The following is a 20,706-nucleotide window of genomic DNA, read 5'->3' as shown; positions in this document are numbered from 1 at the left end:
TGAGAATATACATCATCTCATGCATTAATGCATGAAAATATATAGGATAATTTGGTTATAGAAATATTTATCTGATTTGCAACAAATCAGTTTTTTCAATTGAATGTACTAGACGTAATTTTTCAAATCATATGAAGTTTATTTATAATTATATCAAATCCCAAAAAAAAAAAAAAAAAAAATGTAAGTATCCCTTGTGTGTGTGTTTGATTTTTCTTTTTTGTTCTTTAAGAATAGATCTGGGTAGGTTAAACCTAAAACTATGTAAACATACCTGGCCCAATTGCACTATTTTTAACTTTGGATTACAGAATAGAAAGAATAAATAAAATTGGAAACTGAAGCACTATATATGTACAATTTAATTTTTTATTATATTTAGTTAATTAAATAAATTAAAAGAAAGTTAAATGAATTGCTTACCAAGAATGATAAGATATATTAATTTGAATATATATTATTCATATATAATTGATAAAACTAATTAGTTAAAGAATGATAATTTGTGGGAGAGAAAAGTAAATGTATAGTACTCTAATCAATCCATATACATTGCCTACAAAAAGTAATTTTTCTGAGCCATGAACCTTAACATATAGATTTAGATACATAAAGATTAGTTTTGAGAGTAAAACAATCTTACTATATTTAAACTTGCCAATTTACTCCCATGTTCTAAATTTTATACCAATCGTATGTTTAACTGTAATTTACCCCCTAAACTATATAATTATTATCCAATACTTACGTCAAAAGATTAGATGACCCTTTTGCTGCTATTTTAATTGGTCACACTTTAAAACAAATTGCCCTTTGTAGTAAGAGTGCAAATCTAATCAGAAATCACCAAACTGCAAAATCAGTTACAGTGGGGTAAGAAAGTGAAACAAACAATACAAGCAAAAGTTGAGCCTCCCAACAAAACAGACTTAAATTACATGTTGTTACAGTATCAGCAAAGAGAAATCTTCTGACATGCACAAAGTGAGTAAACGGGAAAGAATAGTAAAATCAAAACTGAGGAAGCTTTCTTCAGCGACATTCTCAAAAGAAGCTCTTATTGTCTCAACTTCTCTTTGTTTTTATTGCCTGTTGGTCCATGAATCGGGTCTGGTGGAAGGTGTGTTTACGTTTTTTCCTATTCATGGAAGCACAGCTCTCAATTCTTTTCTGTCTGCTCCAAATGCCTGCAGTAATACATGTTTCAGTTAAATGACGAACCACATTGGCTTGCTACTTAGAATAATATCAGCAGCAGGACATTGTTTGCAGCAATTGTTAGTAGTATCACAGTACATGTTTTTACACTAAGTATTCACATATCACATCTCGAAATGGAAGCTATAATCTTTGGCCCACCTCGTCACCAAGAGTCCGTGTTATGCTATACTATGTGTAATACTTCTAAGCAGGCATCAACCAAATTAGGAAATACAAACGCCATAACATAAACAAATGGAATGTAAGCAGGAAGGTGGACGAGATGTGACCAGAGCAGGCTTTTCTCCCATAATCCAGAGTGGTCAAGCTACAGGTCATTCAACGGAATACATTTTTTTCTTCTGACATTGCAATAGATTTTATTTTTTCACAAATTTAAGGAGTTATTTTTCAGCCTAACCAGACGAGGTCTGTGAAATCTATAGTTCGTAGACTCATCCTTAACTAAAACAGATCATGGGAGACAAGATAATATCGTCCCGGTCCTGTTTGTAGAGTAAATGCCCTATACAGAAGCTCAAACTATGAAATTAAAGAGTTAGCCAAGTAGTTTACAGGCAAAAGACGAATGTCAGCACTTAAGCTTCTCAGTGTCTCCCAAAAAATAAATGAGGATGGTAAAAGCAGTTGTACCTCAACCCCCAGGCCTTTGACATATACATTAGTAAAAAGCTCTGACGGATCAGGCAAGGGACTCTCCTGCAGAACCAGATGGATATATGTCGTCATACAAACCAAGATACCATGAAGTGCTATTGTAGATCCATTCTGAATAAACATGAGCATGAAGCAGTTCTAACCTTAGCTTGTGCAATGGCTTCATCTACCTCTTTCCTTACTTCTTTCTCAGTATCCTGAGACAAACCAAAAACAGTACGTAATCTCACCATGATTTCATTCTTCAGCAGAAAAGCTTCAGTCAAACTATTCATTCAGTTAGGAAGTCCACAATCGAAAACCAATAAATATGCAACAGAAGAAACAAAAAGGAGAGCTGATTCCGGAGAAATTGGATCCTCCAGGCACAGAAGTAAAAAAGAGATATTATTATGTTACCTTCAGTTCCTTTTCAGTGGCTAGATCATGAGATAGTATAAGCTTTCTGATTCTTTCAATAGGATCACGTTCCTGTAGAGAGGAGAATTGAACAAACACATAATATGAAGAGTACAATACTTATAATCATGAGAGGTATTCAAACTATATTACCTGTCTGATACCACTAATCTCATCACGCGTACGATAGGTGCTTCCAGGATCAGACATAGAGTGTCCATGATACCTGTAGGTGTCCATTTCGAGAATCTGAACAGAACCAAGGGGTATATATTAGTTTTATTACATAGTAAAAATGAAGAAATACAACAGAGTTCTAATTTAAGTGTCAAAGGACAGAGCCACCTGCTCACTTGAGATCAATGAGAAAGGCCATTAAATATAATGACTATGGAGTGCAGGAGCTTCAGCAACAAAGATACGGCGCAGTATAAAGGATGGCTATATAACTCATGAATGAAAATGGCAATGCTTACAAAGAGATGATATTCATCTGCAATGTGTCATCTGCTTTTCCAATTTCACTTGCTTAGCAACAAGGAAAAGCGCACTAAAAAAAGGACTTTCTTTAAAAATGTAAAATGATCCAGAAGAACCACCTGTTGAACCAGATTGGTTCAACCATTCCTTATGTAAGCAAGTCCTCGAACATTAAGATGGATGGTACTTCTTTCCTAAGCTAAAACTTCAAGCAGACAAGATCTAACTAACACCATTATGTCTTGACATCCTGATGAAAAGTTTCAGACATGTCATATTAATTTATAAACCTTAAAAGAAGACGCTCGTGGATCCCATCATAACAAAACCAGAAATAATGCAGCACATATTATTTAGTCGACTCATGCAAGCTTTATTGTTTTCCCCTAAATATGCCAAAATTAATCTAGGAAAAGCTTTTGTTCTGTTCTAGGCTTCTAGGCCTGATAGAGCGTATCAGTGCCAACAGTATTAAACATGGTATATGAAATAAATATTTGTGAAAGCCCAATAAAAGAAGTGAATAGTTACATGGGGACTACAGAAAAAGGCATATGAAAGGTACATAAATGTATTAAAATTGGAAGAATCTTAATGCGTGCACTCACAATTGGTCCATTCTTGAGGGCATACTCCTTTGCAAACTTGCAAGCTTGTTTCACAGCGAGGGCATCCATACCATCCACCTGTGGATACAAATATGCAATTCATTAGAAAAAGAAAGAAATTTATGTGTTTAGGATACAACTAACTTTTCTATCACCTCATATCAACAATACTTCTTTCAAAAGTCAACATTCTTTCAGCTTAACATATAGGTTATCTTGTTTTCACAAAACATTTCATCAAGAGTCAAGATAACACATAATTTAGGTTGTAAGGCGGATCTGATCTTAGCACTGCTTCCACAGATTGCATGTGCGAATCTGTTTAAATACAAATACAGGGGATACAAGAAGTAAAGTTCAGAAAAGGTGATAGAGGCAGACATCAAATGTGGCTTTCAAAAAGGTGATAGAGGCAGACATCAAATGTCACTTTATATTCATGTATTCGAGGTGTCCATTTATCACCATAAGCAAAAGATGGTGCTATTCAAATACCAATGGATTAGTCCATCTCATAGGAGACCATCCTTATGAAGTCACACATTCTGCAATCAACAACTAGAATAGGATAAAAGTATTTTTTCCCAATTGGTGTCAGTTGTAGCAGAGTACTTTCATACCTTTAGAACTGAACTTCCATGAAGTGAAGAATCGCAAAACAACCAGAAAACATTTTGGATTCTCAAAAAATAGAAAGCAACAGAATAAATAGAAGTAAAATATACCAAACTCAGGCTTAATAATTCATTATCAGCTTATTGCATCCCCTGCCTTCTCCAAATTATCGATCTTCTATGGATATGTCATAGAAATTAAGGAAACGCCAACAGACATGGAGGAGGGAAAAAAACCGGTGTTAAAAGGTTTATTGGTTTACCACACATCATTTTTTAGCATGTGCAGAGGTATAATTTCAGCATAGCATGGCAGAAAGGGCAACAGGAAAATAGCCCTAAGCACAAGCTAAACAAAATTTGGACTAATTCTCTCTAACAGTCTATTCCAAGCCTAAGTCGTCCCATAAAGCATTTCAGCAATTGGAATAGAATACATGCTCCATTTGTCCTAGATGTTACCACTCACACTTCCCCATTTCCTTTAATTTTCAAAATTTTCCTCTCAATTAAAGCAATAATGTAATATCAGTAACTTCAACTACTACTTTTAAGAACACTTGTAAAAGCACACATAAGTTACTCGTCTCAGATTTTGACTAAGAATCTATGCCTGGTCAAACTGGACCAGAGGGTATTGTGTAAATAAGAATGGGAAAATCCCATTTTACCTTCAATCCTGGAACATAATCTCCTCTCTTGTAATATGCTGGACTCTTCGCCGCCCTCCATTCTGCGGTGCCCATTCCATCTGTGTGCCAATCCAATTAAGCAAATCAAACGTCTGAACTCGCATACAATTATATCTGTGTGCTCCAGAATTACTTCCAATGTCAAACATATACAGACAGCATATACTTTAATCAATTGAGTTTCGTGAACTGAAGATTTTAGAGCATCACTAAGAAAGTCTTTATGATTTCCTTCCTTATCCCAAATGAAAGTGAGGGAAAAAAGTGGAATGTCATATGTATCCAAGTATTGGGTTTAACAACACATCCAGGTAACAAAATTCTATCAATCAGGCTGAATCATGCACAAAGTATTTACAAAAACATACTTTGAATGTACAAAACAAATCAAGCACTCATCCTCATAGCATTTTTACTCAAAAATCAATAGAGAATGCAAAAGCTCGCATTAGTCAAACATCTTACACTGATTTTTCTTGCAGTAACTAACATATAGGAAAATAACAACAGCATTTAAAACATATCTCAGAATTAGTACCACAGTTAATAATGCATTTCTCTCGTATACACCCAGAATCAAGGATCAACGGAGTTGAATCTTGTATACTTCATTTTCAATAGAATCCGTACAACTTTTTCTTTTCAATATTTCAAAGCATTAGAGATGAAAATGCATTTCAAATCAATACAAATGAAAATGCAGATTTTCTGAAACTTTTTTCAAACATCTTACAGTGATTATTCTCGCAGACCAATATAGCAGGCAGATCCCACAGCGCCGCCATATTCAACGCCTCAAATAGCTGCCCCTGGTTCGCAGCACCATCGCCATACATCGCGAACGTCACATTCTCGTCCTTGCTGTACTTCTGTGCGAAAGCCAATCCACACCCCAAAGGAACCTGCGCGCCAACAATCCCATGTCCGCCATAAAACCCTCCTTCCTTCTTATAAAAATGCATCGAACCTCCCTTCCCCTTTGAGCACCCGTCTTTTCTCCCCATAAGCTCCGCGAACGCTTCCAAAAGCGTCCCTCCACGCCCCAAGAAGATACAGTGATCCCGATATGCGGTGATTATGCAATCCTTTTTTGTGATTGCAGCTTCCATCCCGACGGCGACAGCTTCCTGACCGTCGTAGAGATGGCAAAATCCGCGGATAAGTTTTGCCTTGTAAAGCGAATCGGCAGCGATTTCCATGCGGCGCATTAGAGCCATGTCCCTGAAGAAGGAGAGCAGTTCCTGAGGGGTGGTCTCAACTGAGCGGGACGGGGGATCGATCTTGTGACCGGTAAACGGGAGTGAGGTCTCAACAGTAATTGGGGAGGTCGAGGCGGTGTTGAGGCAGCGCGTGGAGGAAACCGAGAAGGCCGCGGCGGAGAGGGTTCTCTGGAAGGTGGCGGCGCGTTGAGTCAGCTGAGCCATTCGTGGCGCTGGATTTGGTTGACTGCTGGGTAGGTGGCGTAATATGCGTCTGTTGAGATGGCGAAAGGGCGAGATACGGTGGTTTGGTTTGGTGAGTGAGAAAGAAGAGGTGACAACGGCCGAGAGAATACTCGGAAGGAAAACACTAATATATAAATAATGTCAAGTGTTGGGGTCTAAATGGAACAAAATGAAAGTCAGCAGTTGAGTGCGGATAACAAAAGATTTTCTGTCAATTATTACTCCTACTACCAACCTTGCTAAATTTATCTAACCATCTTCCACATTCCATGTTTTACTATTAAATTTCAAATAGATAATAATATTATGATTATATAACAAATTAGTAATAATAATTGTATTTATATTATTATGAAAATTAAAAAGTAATGCGGCGTTACTTCATTGGACGAATGTTATCTAATAGGCTTAATACCAGCTTCACGTTTTGATTTTGTTTATAAAAAACGCATCATTACAAAGATGATGTATTAGGACTTTGAGGTTTATAAGTCATTTAAACTCTTATAGAATATTATCTGATTGGCTCCATGCCGGTCTCACGATTCGATTTTGTTTTGAAAAGATGCAACACTATGAAGAAGAGAACATTAAAACTTTGAAACTTATAAGCCACTCAAGTTTTCTGTTGAAAATGACATGGCCGGTTGTATACGTCTCAAGGTCTATATGTGGGAGCTTGAGTTTGTAATTTGTGCGAGCTATTGTCACTCATAGAGGGACGCCTTGTTAGAGCTTCACGGTAGGCGGCTCTGTACAGAGAGGAGGCATTTGGTTGCAACATATGTCTTTTCGTGATATTGTCTGCTCTAATTTTATATAAAATTAGAAAATACGTCTTTGTAAGGAGATGAGACATCGTGGAGGCTTTTGAGCTACTCAAAGTCTTCATCTACAATGTGGGAGACGAACACTATGTTTGGATTCATGTTTTGGATGTTTTTGTTTTGGTGTTTTGGAGATAGAGAGAGAAAAAATACAGATAAGTAAGTATGTGTTTTGAGATAGATGGTATGTTTGGATTTGTGTTTTGATATAATATAAAATAAGTGGTGTAGGTTTGATGTTGAAATTTGGGAGACAGGAGTTACTGTTCATTGTCAAATCATGCATTTTAATATATATATTTAGTAATATATATGTGTATGTATATATAGTATTTTGTTTGTTAGTGAAATATAATATATATATTTATGATAAGAGAAGAATAAAAAATAATAAAAAAAAGTAATAAAAAAAATTAAATTACAATTGCACACCTAGTGAAGGTGTGCAAAACACAAAAACAAACAAAGTTTTGTGTTTTGGCCCATCTCTAAAATGGGACAAAACACAAAACCAAACATTGTGGAAAGGTTTGGGATTGGTACATGGCCTCATGCAACAAGGCGAGCGGTATTTCATTACAAAATATATTATCCGTTTTGACTTCATGTGAACCTTATAATTTTATCTTTACAAAGATGCTGCGCTGAGAAAATAAATTTTGAAATTTATAAATCAATCAAGCTTATTATTTACAATTGACTTGGAATGTATGGTTGTATTTAGAAACAAAAAAACTTAAAAAATAAAAATCATTTAGTAATTATTTTTGTATCATTTTATAAATAAAGTTAATTACTAAGATCTTGAGATATTAGTTTAATTTGTTTACAAGATTTACTAGTAATAAGCACGAGTGTTGCGTGAAAAAAGCATCACTATCCCCGTACGTCTCTTTACTCATAAATGGCATATATGAGTTTGTGGGCTAAATTACCTATTTTGTGAACAATGCGTATCATACAACTTCGACTTTTATGTATATTAGTAATTTGCGGCGCGCTTTATATATGTGCAACTATTATAAATATTATTAAAAATAAAATGTTATTATGTAATAATACAAAATAACAAGTTAATATCAAATTCATAAAAAAAACAACGACAAAAAAAAGATGGACGAAATTTTTAAAAGATAACTATAGAAAGATAATGTGGGTGGGAAGTTAGATAAAAATTAAATATAAAAAAAGTGAGAGACACTAAATAGGTGCTCTCTCTTAATAGATAGATAAATAATATATATTAAAGAATAATTACACTCTTCTTTATTGATGTTGGTGTAATTACACGTAGATATCTCGTGATTTGTAAGATTACATGTAACATTCTTGAGATTTGCTTTCGTCTAACAAATAGGCCCAGCCGTTAATCAAAATTCATCGAATTTGCTGACATTAACAATTTCTAAATGTCGTTTTTGTTGTTCTATCTTATGAGTCATTAGTAAATTTTATATCCAGTGGATTTGCTATACTATAAATAATGATATATTAGTTCAAAAATGAATTAGAGCATAAGAATTTGTGCGTATGTAAATTGTATATACTCTAATTAAAAATGTATTTATTTAAATTTACACTTAATCATATCATGTTCGTGGAAACTACGGGCGAAAGTGGCTATTGTGAGTAAAAATGGAGTTTTGTCTTCTTTTTTAAATTAGTATAGAAGATGTGCATGGGATTAGGTAATTTGGGCTTGACCATCATAGACTTCGATATGAATCTGTTAGTTAAAAGGCTGTACTTGAACCATCGAATATACTTCGACCTAATTAGCCAATGAAAATATAAAAAGAAAATTTATATTTATTTTGGATCGATTTATCAAGGAGCGTTAGGCCCAAATTTAATTCGGACTAATTGTAAACTTTATTATCTTGAATATATGTAACTCCCCGAATTTATTATGAATTTTAATTGAAAATATTAGTTTTTAGCCAATATATTTGCACTTATAATTTGTAATTTATTCAAAAATATTTTAGTGTCAACAATTATATTAATATATAAATCAAAATTTATAGATTGATTTAATTATATAATTATCACTTTTACATGAAAAAAAACAATAATATTAAATTTAAGTTAGTAGGGAAATTATAATTCAGATGGGATTTAGTTGAATTTTAATCAATTATATGATCAATGTAATATAATTGTGATTTGATTGAAGTACAATTGAATGAAAGCGATCAATGACGTGATAATTTTATTTTGTAATTGTTTGATTGACTAAATTGAGTTTGGGTAAGAATTTTCAGAATTAGTATTGGAAGATGGAATATTTGAAGGGCAAATTTGTATTATCACAAACATTCATCAAACCAAGCTGAAAACTGGCGAGAATTATCTGTAGAGAGAGCAAAGTATCTAAGTTGAACAGTAGAAAGAAGAAGTGCTGCTCAAATCCTCTCCCGCCATGACTGCCTTCTCTGTTCTCTCCTCTCTTTCTTACTCTCCTTTCACAGTACACAGCACCGACAAACTCTCGCCGCTTCCTCTGCTCAAACCATTTCTCCGATTCCAGTTCTTCCACGCCAGGAACCACTCTCACTTCGCAGCTGCCTACAAGTTTCCAAACTCAATTTTCCCTATTGAATCGTCTTCTCAACTCTCCGAAGATGAAAACGAAGCGGAATCTGATGAGGAAGACGATGAGGATGATGTCGCGGCGGAAGAGTACGGCGCTGTTTCAGGTGAAATCGGTGGAGACAGTGAAGGAGAGGAGGAGGAGGAGGAAGACGATGACGGCGTTTCGGAGGACAGTGACGGTATTGGTGAGAAGTTTGGTGTTAGTGGCAATGATTCGAGATTTGAGGAGTTGAAGTGGCAGAGAGTGGAGAGGATTAGGAATGAAGTGCGGGAGTTTGGTGAGGAGATCATTGATGTCGAGGAGCTGGCCTCCATTTACAACTTCAGAATTGATAAATTTCAGGTATTTTTTGGTGCTCCGAACTTTAGGAATAAGTTGAATTTGTGATTCGCTTCGACTTAGTGTTTCTTTTCTTGGTGAAGGAACTCTAGTGTATAGCACTATTAATCATGTATTTGGGTTGTCCTAAGTTTCATTAGCGAATTACGTGTTTGAGCAAATGTCCGAGGCTATCTTTGGCGCTCTGGAATTTGGTGAAGAAAATAGTACATGAGAATGTCTGCTTGAATAACTTTTAAGGAGAGTTAGACCCCGAATGAGATGGGGGTATCGATTTCATTATGAGAGACATAAATTACTTTATACATTTGTCTAGTTTTCATGTCATGATCTTTCATCTACATTTTATTTTCTCTTACAACTTGGTTCTCATTTCGTTTGGAAGGAAAACCTTTTTCACTGTTTCTGAGTTTCAATATTACTTTCTGCCACTAGATAGCAGATCCCAAGTGCTGGTAGATGTCTGCATGTCGAGCACATAATCCCGTGAATGAACAGATTAGTAGCTCCTAATTTGAAGTCATGCAGAACTGCAGCTCGGTTGTGTTTATAAGTATTGATTATGAGAAATCTGAGAGCAGTATAAGTACGTAATGAACAAATATAGGTAGTGAGTTAATTGATTGGACGACTTTCTGACCAAATTTCAAATAACGTGCATGTTATGCTTTTCGATACATATGTGGATCAACATGAGATCATTCATTGGGCCTGAGTATGTAGTTTTGACTGAAAAGTCCACATAAGATAAGGTATCAGCTTCAGTCATTAATCTGAACCAATTAGTCCTTGGGAAATTCTAACCCAAGGGCCCTTCTGGAAACTAATGCACAGTTATTAACAATGAGGTACATAAGATCTTCTAGCTTGTGAGTGTATGAGGAAAGTCAGACTTGTGGAGCAAGTATGCATTCAAAAATCTAAGGTACGGTATGCTGGAGTTGTACTTTGATGGAATACCAAGGAGGATAGTAGCAAATTGCTCCAAGTTTTCTTAAAATTATATATCTGTAAGTTAGGGATTAAATGAGTATCACAACTTGTTCAATGCACGTTGATATTGTGAAATTTCTATTTTTGCGTTTTCCAGCGACTGGCTATTCAAGCATTTTTGCGAGGTTCTTCAGTTGTAGTTTCTGCACCAACTAGTAGTGGCAAAACTTTGATTGCTGAATCTGCAGCAGTCGCCACTGTAGCCCGTGGAAGGAGATTGTTTTACACTACTCCTCTCAAAGCTTTGTCGAATCAGAAATTTCGCGATTTCCGGTAAGGAATATTGGTTTCATGGAGTTGTTAGTGATAAAACTTAGGTATTTCTAAGTACAATTGTTATGCATTGTTTTCGCAGTGAGACATTTGGTGATAGTAATGTTGGGCTTCTTACTGGAGATTCTGCAGTTAATAAAGATGCTCAAATTTTGATAATGACCACAGAGATTTTGCGCAACATGCTGTATCAAAGGTGATTGTAGAACTTGATGGCTTTTCTTTTTATCTTTTGTTGGGCACTCAAATTCGTACTTGAAGGGATAGTATGGAAGTTTGTGTTTACAAATTTGTTCTTGTATATTGTTGATATTGGTAAGCCAATAGCTAACTCCTCAACCTTGGAAGACTTATCTTGCTCTTAATATGATTTGTTTCATAGTTTTCTTCTGCATTATTTTCTACATGCTACTCTTTAGTAATTAAATCTTTATGCTGTTGCATTTTGTGAGTATTTGATATCTCATCAAGCGTTTGATCCTTTGTTTTCTTTTTCTTTTTGGCTTTACATAAATGAGCCTGGTTTTTGTTTCTAGTTCTAATTCATAAGTTTGTCATTCAGTGTTGGAATGGCTTCCTCTGAAAGTGCACTTGCCCATGTGGACGTGATTATTTTGGATGAAGTACATTACTTGAGTGACATATCTCGGGGTACAGTTTGGGAGGAGATTGTGAGTAGTTCTGGACCTACAGAAAATGAAAGTTTATGCATTTGCATATGTTATTAATTGGTGCTTATGTAGGTAATTTATTGTCCTAAAGAAGTGCAACTTATCTGTCTGTCAGCAACTGTTGCAAACCCAGATGAGTTGGCAGGTTGGATTGGCCAGGTACTGCTTCTACTGTTGCCCTGTAACGCAGCTTTGGTGCATAGAAAGGAACTTTCCTGAAGTCCTTGGAATTTTATGGATTGAGACTGTTCAATATCCGGCTACCAATGTTGGCTTTAGATCTTGATTTTGATTAAAAAGTGTGAACTTAAGTATCATTGAGTGCCATCTTTTTTCATTGTGGTGTTAGCAAAAAATTTGAAAGCACCTTTATGTTCCAATTTGTTTGTATGTGTAGTTTGATTATGTTTTCTTTGTTTTTGTCATTATACTTTACTAATCTGACAATTCTGACCTTGTGTTTTGATTATTATAGCAATGTTGCTTTAAAGAACTATACCATGGATGAATGGGCATTCATTACCCATCTTTGTTCTCCTCTCTTTCTGTATCTTTTATTTCTTGCTCTTTTTTGTTCTGTTTCTAATCCTCTGTTCCTTTGTGATGCTTCAAGATTCACGGGAAAACTGAGTTAGTAACATCATCAAAGCGTCCAGTTCCATTGACTTGGCACTTTTCGACAAAGACAGCACTATTACCACTTCTTGATGAGAAAGGCACTGGCATGAACAGGTGATTCTCTATAACTGGATTAACTCCTTTTATAATAATAGGCTCTGATGTTCTCCTTCATTGTCTATACGGAACCAATTTACTGGTAAATACTGGACGGCAGGACCAGTCTACATGGTTGTAAAATTTTTCACAAGATGCCCTTCATTTCATTATGGTAAACTGCTCCCCTTACCATCGTAGAGACCCTAGAAAGTATTCAGGGCTGTTAAAATGAAGCAAAAGTTTATAACCCACATTCTAGAGTTTGTGGTCTGACCTCTTCTCACAATGAATTGAACTTTCTGTCGTTGTGTTTGAGGTTGCAGTGAACTTCGGTATCGAGGATATTTTTATTCTAAGGGCAGCTCCCTGATTGATAAATTTGCTTTCTTTTTTCTTTAGATTCCATCTTTTGATGTTGGAACAAGTAGGCTCTTGTAAAGTGAACTGTTTCAGAACTTTTCGATTAGCATTTACCATCAGGAATTTAAAGATCCTATTTTGGAAGCTAGATTCTAGTAGTAGCTATAAGAAAGTCTTTCCAGGTCTTCTCTTTAAGAAAAGAGAGACCTGAAGTGAGCTTAGTTGGGATTTTTCTTACATCTGGATCATTATGTTAATGTAAGTCGAATGCTAACTTATTGACCACCTATCATGGGTTGAACTCCATGCACCCTGAATTGTTTTCTGATAAACTTTCTTACATCTTTCGCTGAGACAGGAAGCTATCTCTCAACCAGTTACAACTTGATTCATCAGGAACTAGTCCTTACAAGGATGAGGGGTCTAGAAGAAGAAAATCAAGAAAACATCAGCTTGACGTGCCTACACTTTCAAGGAATGACATGAACTCTATTCGTCGTTCACAAGTATGAGCTGATGCTTATTGATCTTTCAATTGAAACTATATTTCAATCAAAACCATTTTTCCAATTTTTTTTTCTTTTTATAGGTCCCTCAAGTTATAGATACATTGTGGCATCTGAAAGGAAGAGATATGCTTCCAGCAGTATGGTTCATCTTTAGCAGAAAAGGTTGTGATGCGGCTGTTAAGTATCTTGAAGAGTGCCAGCTATTGGATGACTGCGAGATAACTGAAGTAGAGCTGGCGCTAAAGAGGTTTCGCATTCAATATCCTGATGCTGTAAGGGAGTCCTCTGCAAAAGGCCTCCTTCGAGGTGTTGCTGCACACCATGCTGGTTGTCTTCCCCTTTGGAAGTCATTTATTGAAGAACTTTTTCAAAGGGGGCTTGTGAAGGTTGTTTTTGCCACGGAAACTCTTGCTGCTGGAATCAACATGCCTGCAAGAACAGCTGTTATTTCATCTCTAAGCAAAAGGACTGAAACTGGCCGTACTCTTTTGAATTCAAATGAACTGCTCCAAATGGCAGGACGTGCTGGCCGTAGAGGCATTGATGAAAGGGGTCATGTTGTTCTTGTTCAGACTCCATACGAAGGGGCTGAAGAATGCTGCAAAGTTCTCTTTTCTGGACTTGAACCTCTAGTGTCACAGTTTACAGCTTCATATGGGATGGTGCTTAATCTACTTGCAGTATGGTCTTAATCCTTCGGCTTTTAAGGTGTACTTATCTTGATTTATAAAGATCTCACTAATATCATATGCAGGGGGCAAAAGTTACAAGTAGCTCATCCGCATCAGATGACTCAAATGTCTCACGCTCTGGACGGACACTCGAAGAAGCAAGGAAGTTGGTTGAGCAAAGTTTTGGAAATTATGTAGGGAGCAATGTCATGCTTGCTGCAAAAGAGGAACTTGCTAGAATACAAAATGAAATACAAATACTGGCTTCAGAAATTACTGATGAAGCTATTGATAAGAAGAGCAGGAAGCTTTTGTCGCAATCAGCTTACAAGGAGATTGCTGATCTTCAGGAAGAACTAAGGGTATTTCACTTGCTCATTATTTTCTTAAGTTGAAGACCGCTGCGGAATGGTTGTGATTCATATATCCTTATTCTGCATGATCTAATTAAAGTTTTCTTCTCAGGCAGAAAAACGGGTTCGGACTGAACTTCGGAGAAGGATGGAACTTGAGAGAATTTTTTCTTTAAAGCCTTTACTCGAGGAGCTTGGAAATGGGCATTTACCTTTTATGTGCCTGCAGCATACTGGTTCAGATGGTGTTCAACATCAAATTCCTGCTGTTTATCTGGGGAAGGTTGATTCTTTGAACTCTTCAAAAGTAAAAAATACGGTAAGCTTGGCCTGTTCATCCTTCTTCTCCATTTCTATTAACTTGGAAATCTATAGTTTTGTCATTAATTACAAAAATGCATGTTGCCCTGGCCTGTGTCAGCTGTATACAGCCTGGGTCCTTTGAGTGCAGGCATTTACGTTAAGACATTCTCTAGCACATTATGCCTCTGTCTGCGTTTTCAATGTTTGCCTGTATCCAGTTTTAGCTTTTTTCTTTACTGTTTTTCACAGGGTGAATATCCTGAAAAAGGTTTCTACAGCTGATGAAAATTGAAGAAATCAGTGTTAGTTCTGTATTATCATTTGCAATGAAGCATACGTTTTCCCTTGTAGGTGTAACCCAATGAAGTTCGGTATCAGTGCATGATATTGCAAGTTAGAGTGAAAGAGTATTAAGTTTTTTTGGAATGATTTGGTTGCATTTCGTTCTCTTTGTTGAGATCTATTTTCTAATATGTTTCCACCTCACCTGCAGGTTCATGAATCTGATTCTTTTGCACTAAATGATGACATTTTTTCAAGCGATGCTAAGTCTGGACATGCCGTTGAGCCATCTTACCATGTAGCTCTCGGTTCAGATAACTCTTGGTACCTTTTCACAGAGAAGTGGATAAAAACAGTCTACAAAACTGGGTTTCCCAATGTTGCCTTGGCTCCGGGGGATGCTTTGCCTCGTGAAATAATGACAATTCTGCTTGACAAGGAAGATGTGCAGTGGCAAAAGGTTGCGGAATCAGAACTTGGTGGTCTTTGGTCCATGGAAGGATCTCTTGAAACGTGGTCTTGGAGTCTAAATGTGCCAGTGTTGAGTAGTCTTTCTAAAGATGATGAGGTAATCCTGGTAACTGGTACATTTCCTTTCGTGTTTTTTCTTAACACATAATATTTTGCTCTAACTGCTTAGTATGTAAATGTGCGCCAACATGACTTTGGCAAAGCAGCGCAAAAGCGTTTAATTTAAATAGGGGAACAGGCTAGGTGGAAACACACTAATTATCTTGAATATTTTCCTGAAGCAAAGGGAAAAATATGCAATTTATTTCTCTGACAAGATCTGGGTAATCCACATCATATTTTTATCAGATATGTGGCATGCGGTTTCCAGCTGTTCACTAACGGATCATTATCGATTGTTGGGCCCAGAAAAGGTGCCTCAAAGTCCCAAACCCTTAATATCCACCTATTATAGTGACCCAGTGCCACCTTACTTTGCTATGTATATCAAATACATATATTTACATAAGAAAGCAGCGGAAAAGAGTTGTACCTGGAAAAATCAGTGTGATATGAAATAGTTTAATTGTATTCTTGTATTCTGTAACCCATCTAAGAATTTTCTTTGTGATATATTTTTTTACCTCATCATTTATTCCCCAGTAGAATGTCTCTTGATTATCATTTTCGTTATGCCAAAAATCATTTTCAAACAGTGACGTGCAAGTTTATTACTTTATTTATCTTGATGCTCTAAGGTGCTACAGCTCTTCTAAAAGTCGAAGCTCACATCTCCTCACTCTTTCTCTAACCCCTCCTCCCTCCCTCCTATCTCACTATTCTCTGTTCATTGTGGAACAAGAAATGAGATTGGATTATAAAAGTCATTTCACACTTGTTGGTATATTACTTGTTAAAGAGCACAAATCAGCAGGCTTCACTCATATTTCTCTATGATTTTCTTTTCATGGTCTCAATCGCCATACTTATATATTTTAGCCTCATGATTGGCACATTGGTGTGATATAGAAACACAAGTTTGGGTTCCATATTATTCAAACATGGAGTATCTCATTCATTCTTGAGCCACAATCTTACGTTTTCTACAATGCCATTGAATGGCCGCTGACCTTTGTACTTTATAAATTGCAAGGGAAGTTTGTCACTCTAAGCTGTATGTTGGAATTGTAACATGTCAGTGAAATCAATGGTTAATTGTATTTGGGTTTATTTGTAGTTTCAATCTCTCATACAGTTCACAATTGTTTCTCTGTGTTCTCTTATTAGGTTTTGGAGTTCTCTGAAACATATCAAAATGTTGTGGAATGCTACAAGGACCAAAGAAACAAGGTTTCACGTCTGAAGAAAAAGATAGCACGTACAGAAGGCTTCAGAGAATATAAGAAGATTATAGATGTTGCTAAGTTTACTGAAGAGAAGATAAGGAGATTGAAGACTAGATCACGACGTTTGATCACTCGTATTGAGCAGATTGAACCATCTGGCTGGAAGGAGTTTCTGCAGGTAATTGCAAACACATAATCGAACTTTCCCATATAGGATGGCCATTACTGTTTATAAGTAAATCCGGCATATGAAGCTGAAACATTGTTTTAAAGTTGGCTCAGTAGTTTCCATAATGTGGACGTTCTGATCATGTTTTGTGAGAACTCTCCTTTGTTCTGATTTCTGTTTCAAATTCAGATTTTTCTTCCTACTGCTTTCCAAATTTTTCCAAGCTTGAATAGAAATTTTTATATTGCAAAGTAAATCGAGTCTTCTAAGATCCAAAAGACAATTTCCTTTTGCTGACTCTTAGTCTGAGTTTCTACTTCAAGATTTCTGCATTTTACATTCTCTTTGTTTCATACACATATATCCATATATATATATATATGTCAACATCAGTCCATGTCGGTGTGTACAAATATGTTTTCGCACACTAAGTCACAGCACAGGGTGTCAACCATTATGTGTTAGAAAGAATTTCGACCTCCTATATTTGATCAGCTTGGAAGTGGGTTTGTAATCATTTTGATGGGATATAATGATTAGGTGAAAACATTGATATTTAGGAAAGAAAAAAACCAGTTGTTCTGAACAGTGCTGATTCGGGTACTTCAACAAATTCTCATCTGCCTTTTGACCTGAATTAATGCCAACCAATTTCTATTGTCTACCAGATCAGCAATGTCATACGTGAAGTTAGGGCATTGGATATCAACTCCCATGTTATATTTCCCCTGGGTGAAACTGCTGCTGCAATTCGAGGAGAGAACGAACTCTGGCTAGCAATGGTTCTTCGAAATAAAATTCTCTTTAATTTGAAACCTGCACAGCTTGCTGCTGTTTGTGGAAGTCTAGTTTCTGAAGGAATTAAAGTTCGGCCGTGGAAAAATAATAGGTACATGTAGTTATTTTTTGTTAGTAGTTTTCTTTTCCCAATTTCTATAGGGTAATCAGTAATGTTAGATTTGCTCTGAAGTTCCACTTACTAAGAGTTATATTACTTAACCGCACATTTGGTGAACAAAACAAATACTCCAACCTCCAATTATAAGATGCTAAGCATTTTCTCGTTTCTCTTGGCAGCTATATATATGAAGCCTCCACTACTGTTATGAATACGATAGCCTTTTTGGAGGAACAAAGGAGCTCACTTTTACAACTCCAGGAAAAACATGGGGTGAAGGTATTGTTAATGGACTGAAGGGAATTACATGCAATTCTGTTGCATAATTAAACTGAAATATGCGTTTTCATGTAGATCCCGTGCTGCTTGGATAGCCAATTCTCAGGCATGGTTGAAGCCTGGGCTTCTGGTCTAACTTGGAGAGAGATTATGATGGATTGTGCCATGGATGAAGGAGATTTAGCTCGTCTTTTACGACGAACAATTGACCTATTAGCACAGGTAGGCATGTTTGTTGATTTACGCATGCCCTGTAGTAATTTGATCACCCTAAACGCCTTCTAGTTTATGTTTCCTATTAAACTATCAAGAACTCTCAATTGTACTCTTTATATTTCCGCACATCTCATCTCCAACTTCTCCTCATGCTTGTCCTTTTAACCGATTGCAGGTACCTAAACTGCCTGATATTGACCCACTGCTGCAGAGCAATGCAGTGAAAGCATCCAGCGTCATGGACCGACCACCCATAAGTGAGTTAGTAGGATGAAAGTTTTACCTCCAAACGATTGCCGAATCCACTGGTATTAACTTCCAAATTCTTATATACCGTAAGGTATACAATATTTTTTGTTCTCTTCTGATAAGAGAACTAGTTTTATTTATTCAAAGCAATGTAAGTAAGATACCAATATTTGTATAGCAGATAAAGGAATATCATTGTTTCCAAAGTGAAGCTAATCATCTGGGCTACATCATGTAATTTAATGATAACATTTATCGATTACAATTTTGGTTACGCCTTAATCTTCTGTTACAAATTTGGTTACGTATTATCAGCGATGTTGTAATCCAATGCAAGCAAATGAACCAAATACAGAGACACACCAAATGAAGTAGGCACACAAAAACTTACGAACATCATTTAAAGATTTACTTGGGACTCAGCGTCAAGTAATTGAAGCACAAATTTAAAGTTTTATCATACTTTTATTTACTTGAGTCAAAAAAATAAAATGAATAATTGATTACAAAACTAACAAAATGTGTACAAATAAAAAAATTATTAACAAGACTAATGAATCAGGAAAAAATAGCTTTTTGTTGTTGAAAGAAGTAAGTATAAACAAAAACATATTTGCAATCATAACACTTACTTTAGGAGTCTTCTCCTTAATAAATAGTTAAGTGCGGCAGTGACCAATCTAATTAAAAATTTAATTAACCCTGCTAATGTGGCATCATAAACCTAATATATATGATTCGTGTAGAAATATGCGATCTTTTCGAGTATGTCATGAACTCGTTGTATTCCTCTCAAATATCTAAATAGGCCATGAGAAGAAATAAGAAGGTGAGGCTCGTTGGGTGCATCCCCAATTAAGACCCCAATGCTCAAATTAGTACGACTTCAAGTTCGAGATGCAAGGAAATGATCTCAAGTAATTAAGAGGTCGAAAGCAATAAATATAACATACCCCTAATATTCAGAAATGGGAGTATTATAGGCTCAAGCCTACAGTGCTAAGTGGGCCACGTAGCGTAATCTTGAAGGAAGCGTTGTCGGAGATCATATGATGATACAACAAACACATCTTTTAGGTCTGTTCACCGGCTTGTCGAAGCTGGTAAAGTCCAACGACCCGACCCATAGCCACCTGCGCGGATCTTGTGGTATTTTTCATAATTTTGCCCCAAATGGGGGTATATTGTTCTTTTTCCTTGATAAATGGGTATTATCCCTATTATTACTCCCCCACTTCTTCTAGTGTAAGAATTTGCACTAGGAGAAGTGGAACAGTCGTTACCTTTAGCCCGAGCTATCGCATCCATTAGTTTTGATACACGTGTCCACATCTAGGGAATCTGCTTGGCGTTCCTTTTCATGCACATCCTCTATAATATGGGTCATTTTGAATTTTGACCGTCGCTGTCAGAGTTCTCCGCACGAGTTCGCATTCCCATATGTCTCGATCTCGATCACCACCCATAAGGTACTCAAGTTTTCCTTTGACTTCAACTCTAGTTCCGATTCCTCTTCTGGGTCGTCAGCGACCTCTCCTCAATCTGGGTATGTAGTTATTCACGATGCTCCTCAACCTGGTAACATGGCAGGTCCCTCTAAGATTAGCAAACTTAGATCTTCCTTAGGAGTAGCAACTCGCGAGGAAATCCATACACATGTTAAATACCAAGAAATGTTAAATAAGAATCCTTGGGCCAGTGTTACTAGTACTATAAAAATTCCTACTTATCGTATCCGAGAGAGATACTTAATTTCTCATGATTATGAAATAATAGTTCCTAGGTTTTTTGATTGCATGCATCATCATCCTCAAGGATTTTGCCCTTTTTCTCTTTTACATTTTGAGGCTAGCTTGTGTCTTCCCTTAGCCATCCCTGTAGCCAGTATACTTCGTGGTCTAGATCTATCCCATGCAATTATCCCCTAACTCCATCAGTCACATCATTCTTTTTATCATAATAATGCGAGCTCTCCACCACGAGCTTAGCTTCGATAATTTTTGGTCGCTATATTCCTTCATGACCTTGAAGAGGTTAGGCGCTAGGGTTCTTTTTTTATACTTGTCTGCCTGCAAGGATTTTAGATTTA

General features: G+C 36.3%; 2 protein-coding genes across 2 annotated transcripts; one reads left to right on the top strand and one right to left on the bottom strand.

The window, feature by feature from the left end:
• Positions 1 to 812: 812 nt before the first annotated feature.
• LOC105168190 (pyruvate dehydrogenase complex E1 alpha subunit) lies at positions 813 to 6,264 on the bottom strand. Its single transcript, XM_011088147.3, has 8 exons — positions 5,405 to 6,264; positions 4,651 to 4,730; positions 3,366 to 3,443; positions 2,431 to 2,526; positions 2,278 to 2,349; positions 2,022 to 2,075; positions 1,855 to 1,920; positions 813 to 1,187 (listed from the first exon to the last, which is right to left on the bottom strand). The coding sequence occupies exons 1-8, from the start codon at positions 6,093 to 6,095 to the stop codon at positions 1,143 to 1,145; spliced, it is 1,182 nt and encodes a 393-aa protein (XP_011086449.1). The 5' UTR covers positions 6,096 to 6,264; the 3' UTR covers positions 813 to 1,142.
• A 3,016-nt stretch (positions 6,265 to 9,280) lies between these two features.
• EMB25 (DEAD/DEAH box helicase) lies at positions 9,281 to 18,899 on the top strand. The gene is made up of 16 exons (XM_011088146.3): positions 9,281 to 9,881; positions 10,969 to 11,144; positions 11,227 to 11,340; positions 11,707 to 11,815; positions 11,888 to 11,974; positions 12,429 to 12,547; positions 13,251 to 13,398; positions 13,482 to 14,081; positions 14,156 to 14,434; positions 14,538 to 14,744; positions 15,222 to 15,578; positions 16,748 to 16,984; positions 17,644 to 17,864; positions 18,053 to 18,152; positions 18,228 to 18,374; positions 18,544 to 18,899. Exons 1-16 carry the CDS (start codon positions 9,366 to 9,368, stop codon positions 18,640 to 18,642), a joined length of 3,516 nt encoding a protein of 1,171 aa, XP_011086448.1. The 5' UTR covers positions 9,281 to 9,365; the 3' UTR covers positions 18,643 to 18,899.
• Positions 18,900 to 20,706: the final 1,807 nt, after the last annotated feature.

Source organism: Sesamum indicum, linkage group LG8 (genome assembly GCF_026168435.1).
Source record: "Sesamum indicum cultivar Baizhima isolate 11 linkage group LG8, ASM2616843v1, whole genome shotgun sequence".
Taxonomy (NCBI): domain Eukaryota; kingdom Viridiplantae; phylum Streptophyta; class Magnoliopsida; order Lamiales; family Pedaliaceae; genus Sesamum; species Sesamum indicum.
This window is presented reverse-complemented; position numbering and strand designations above follow the sequence as displayed.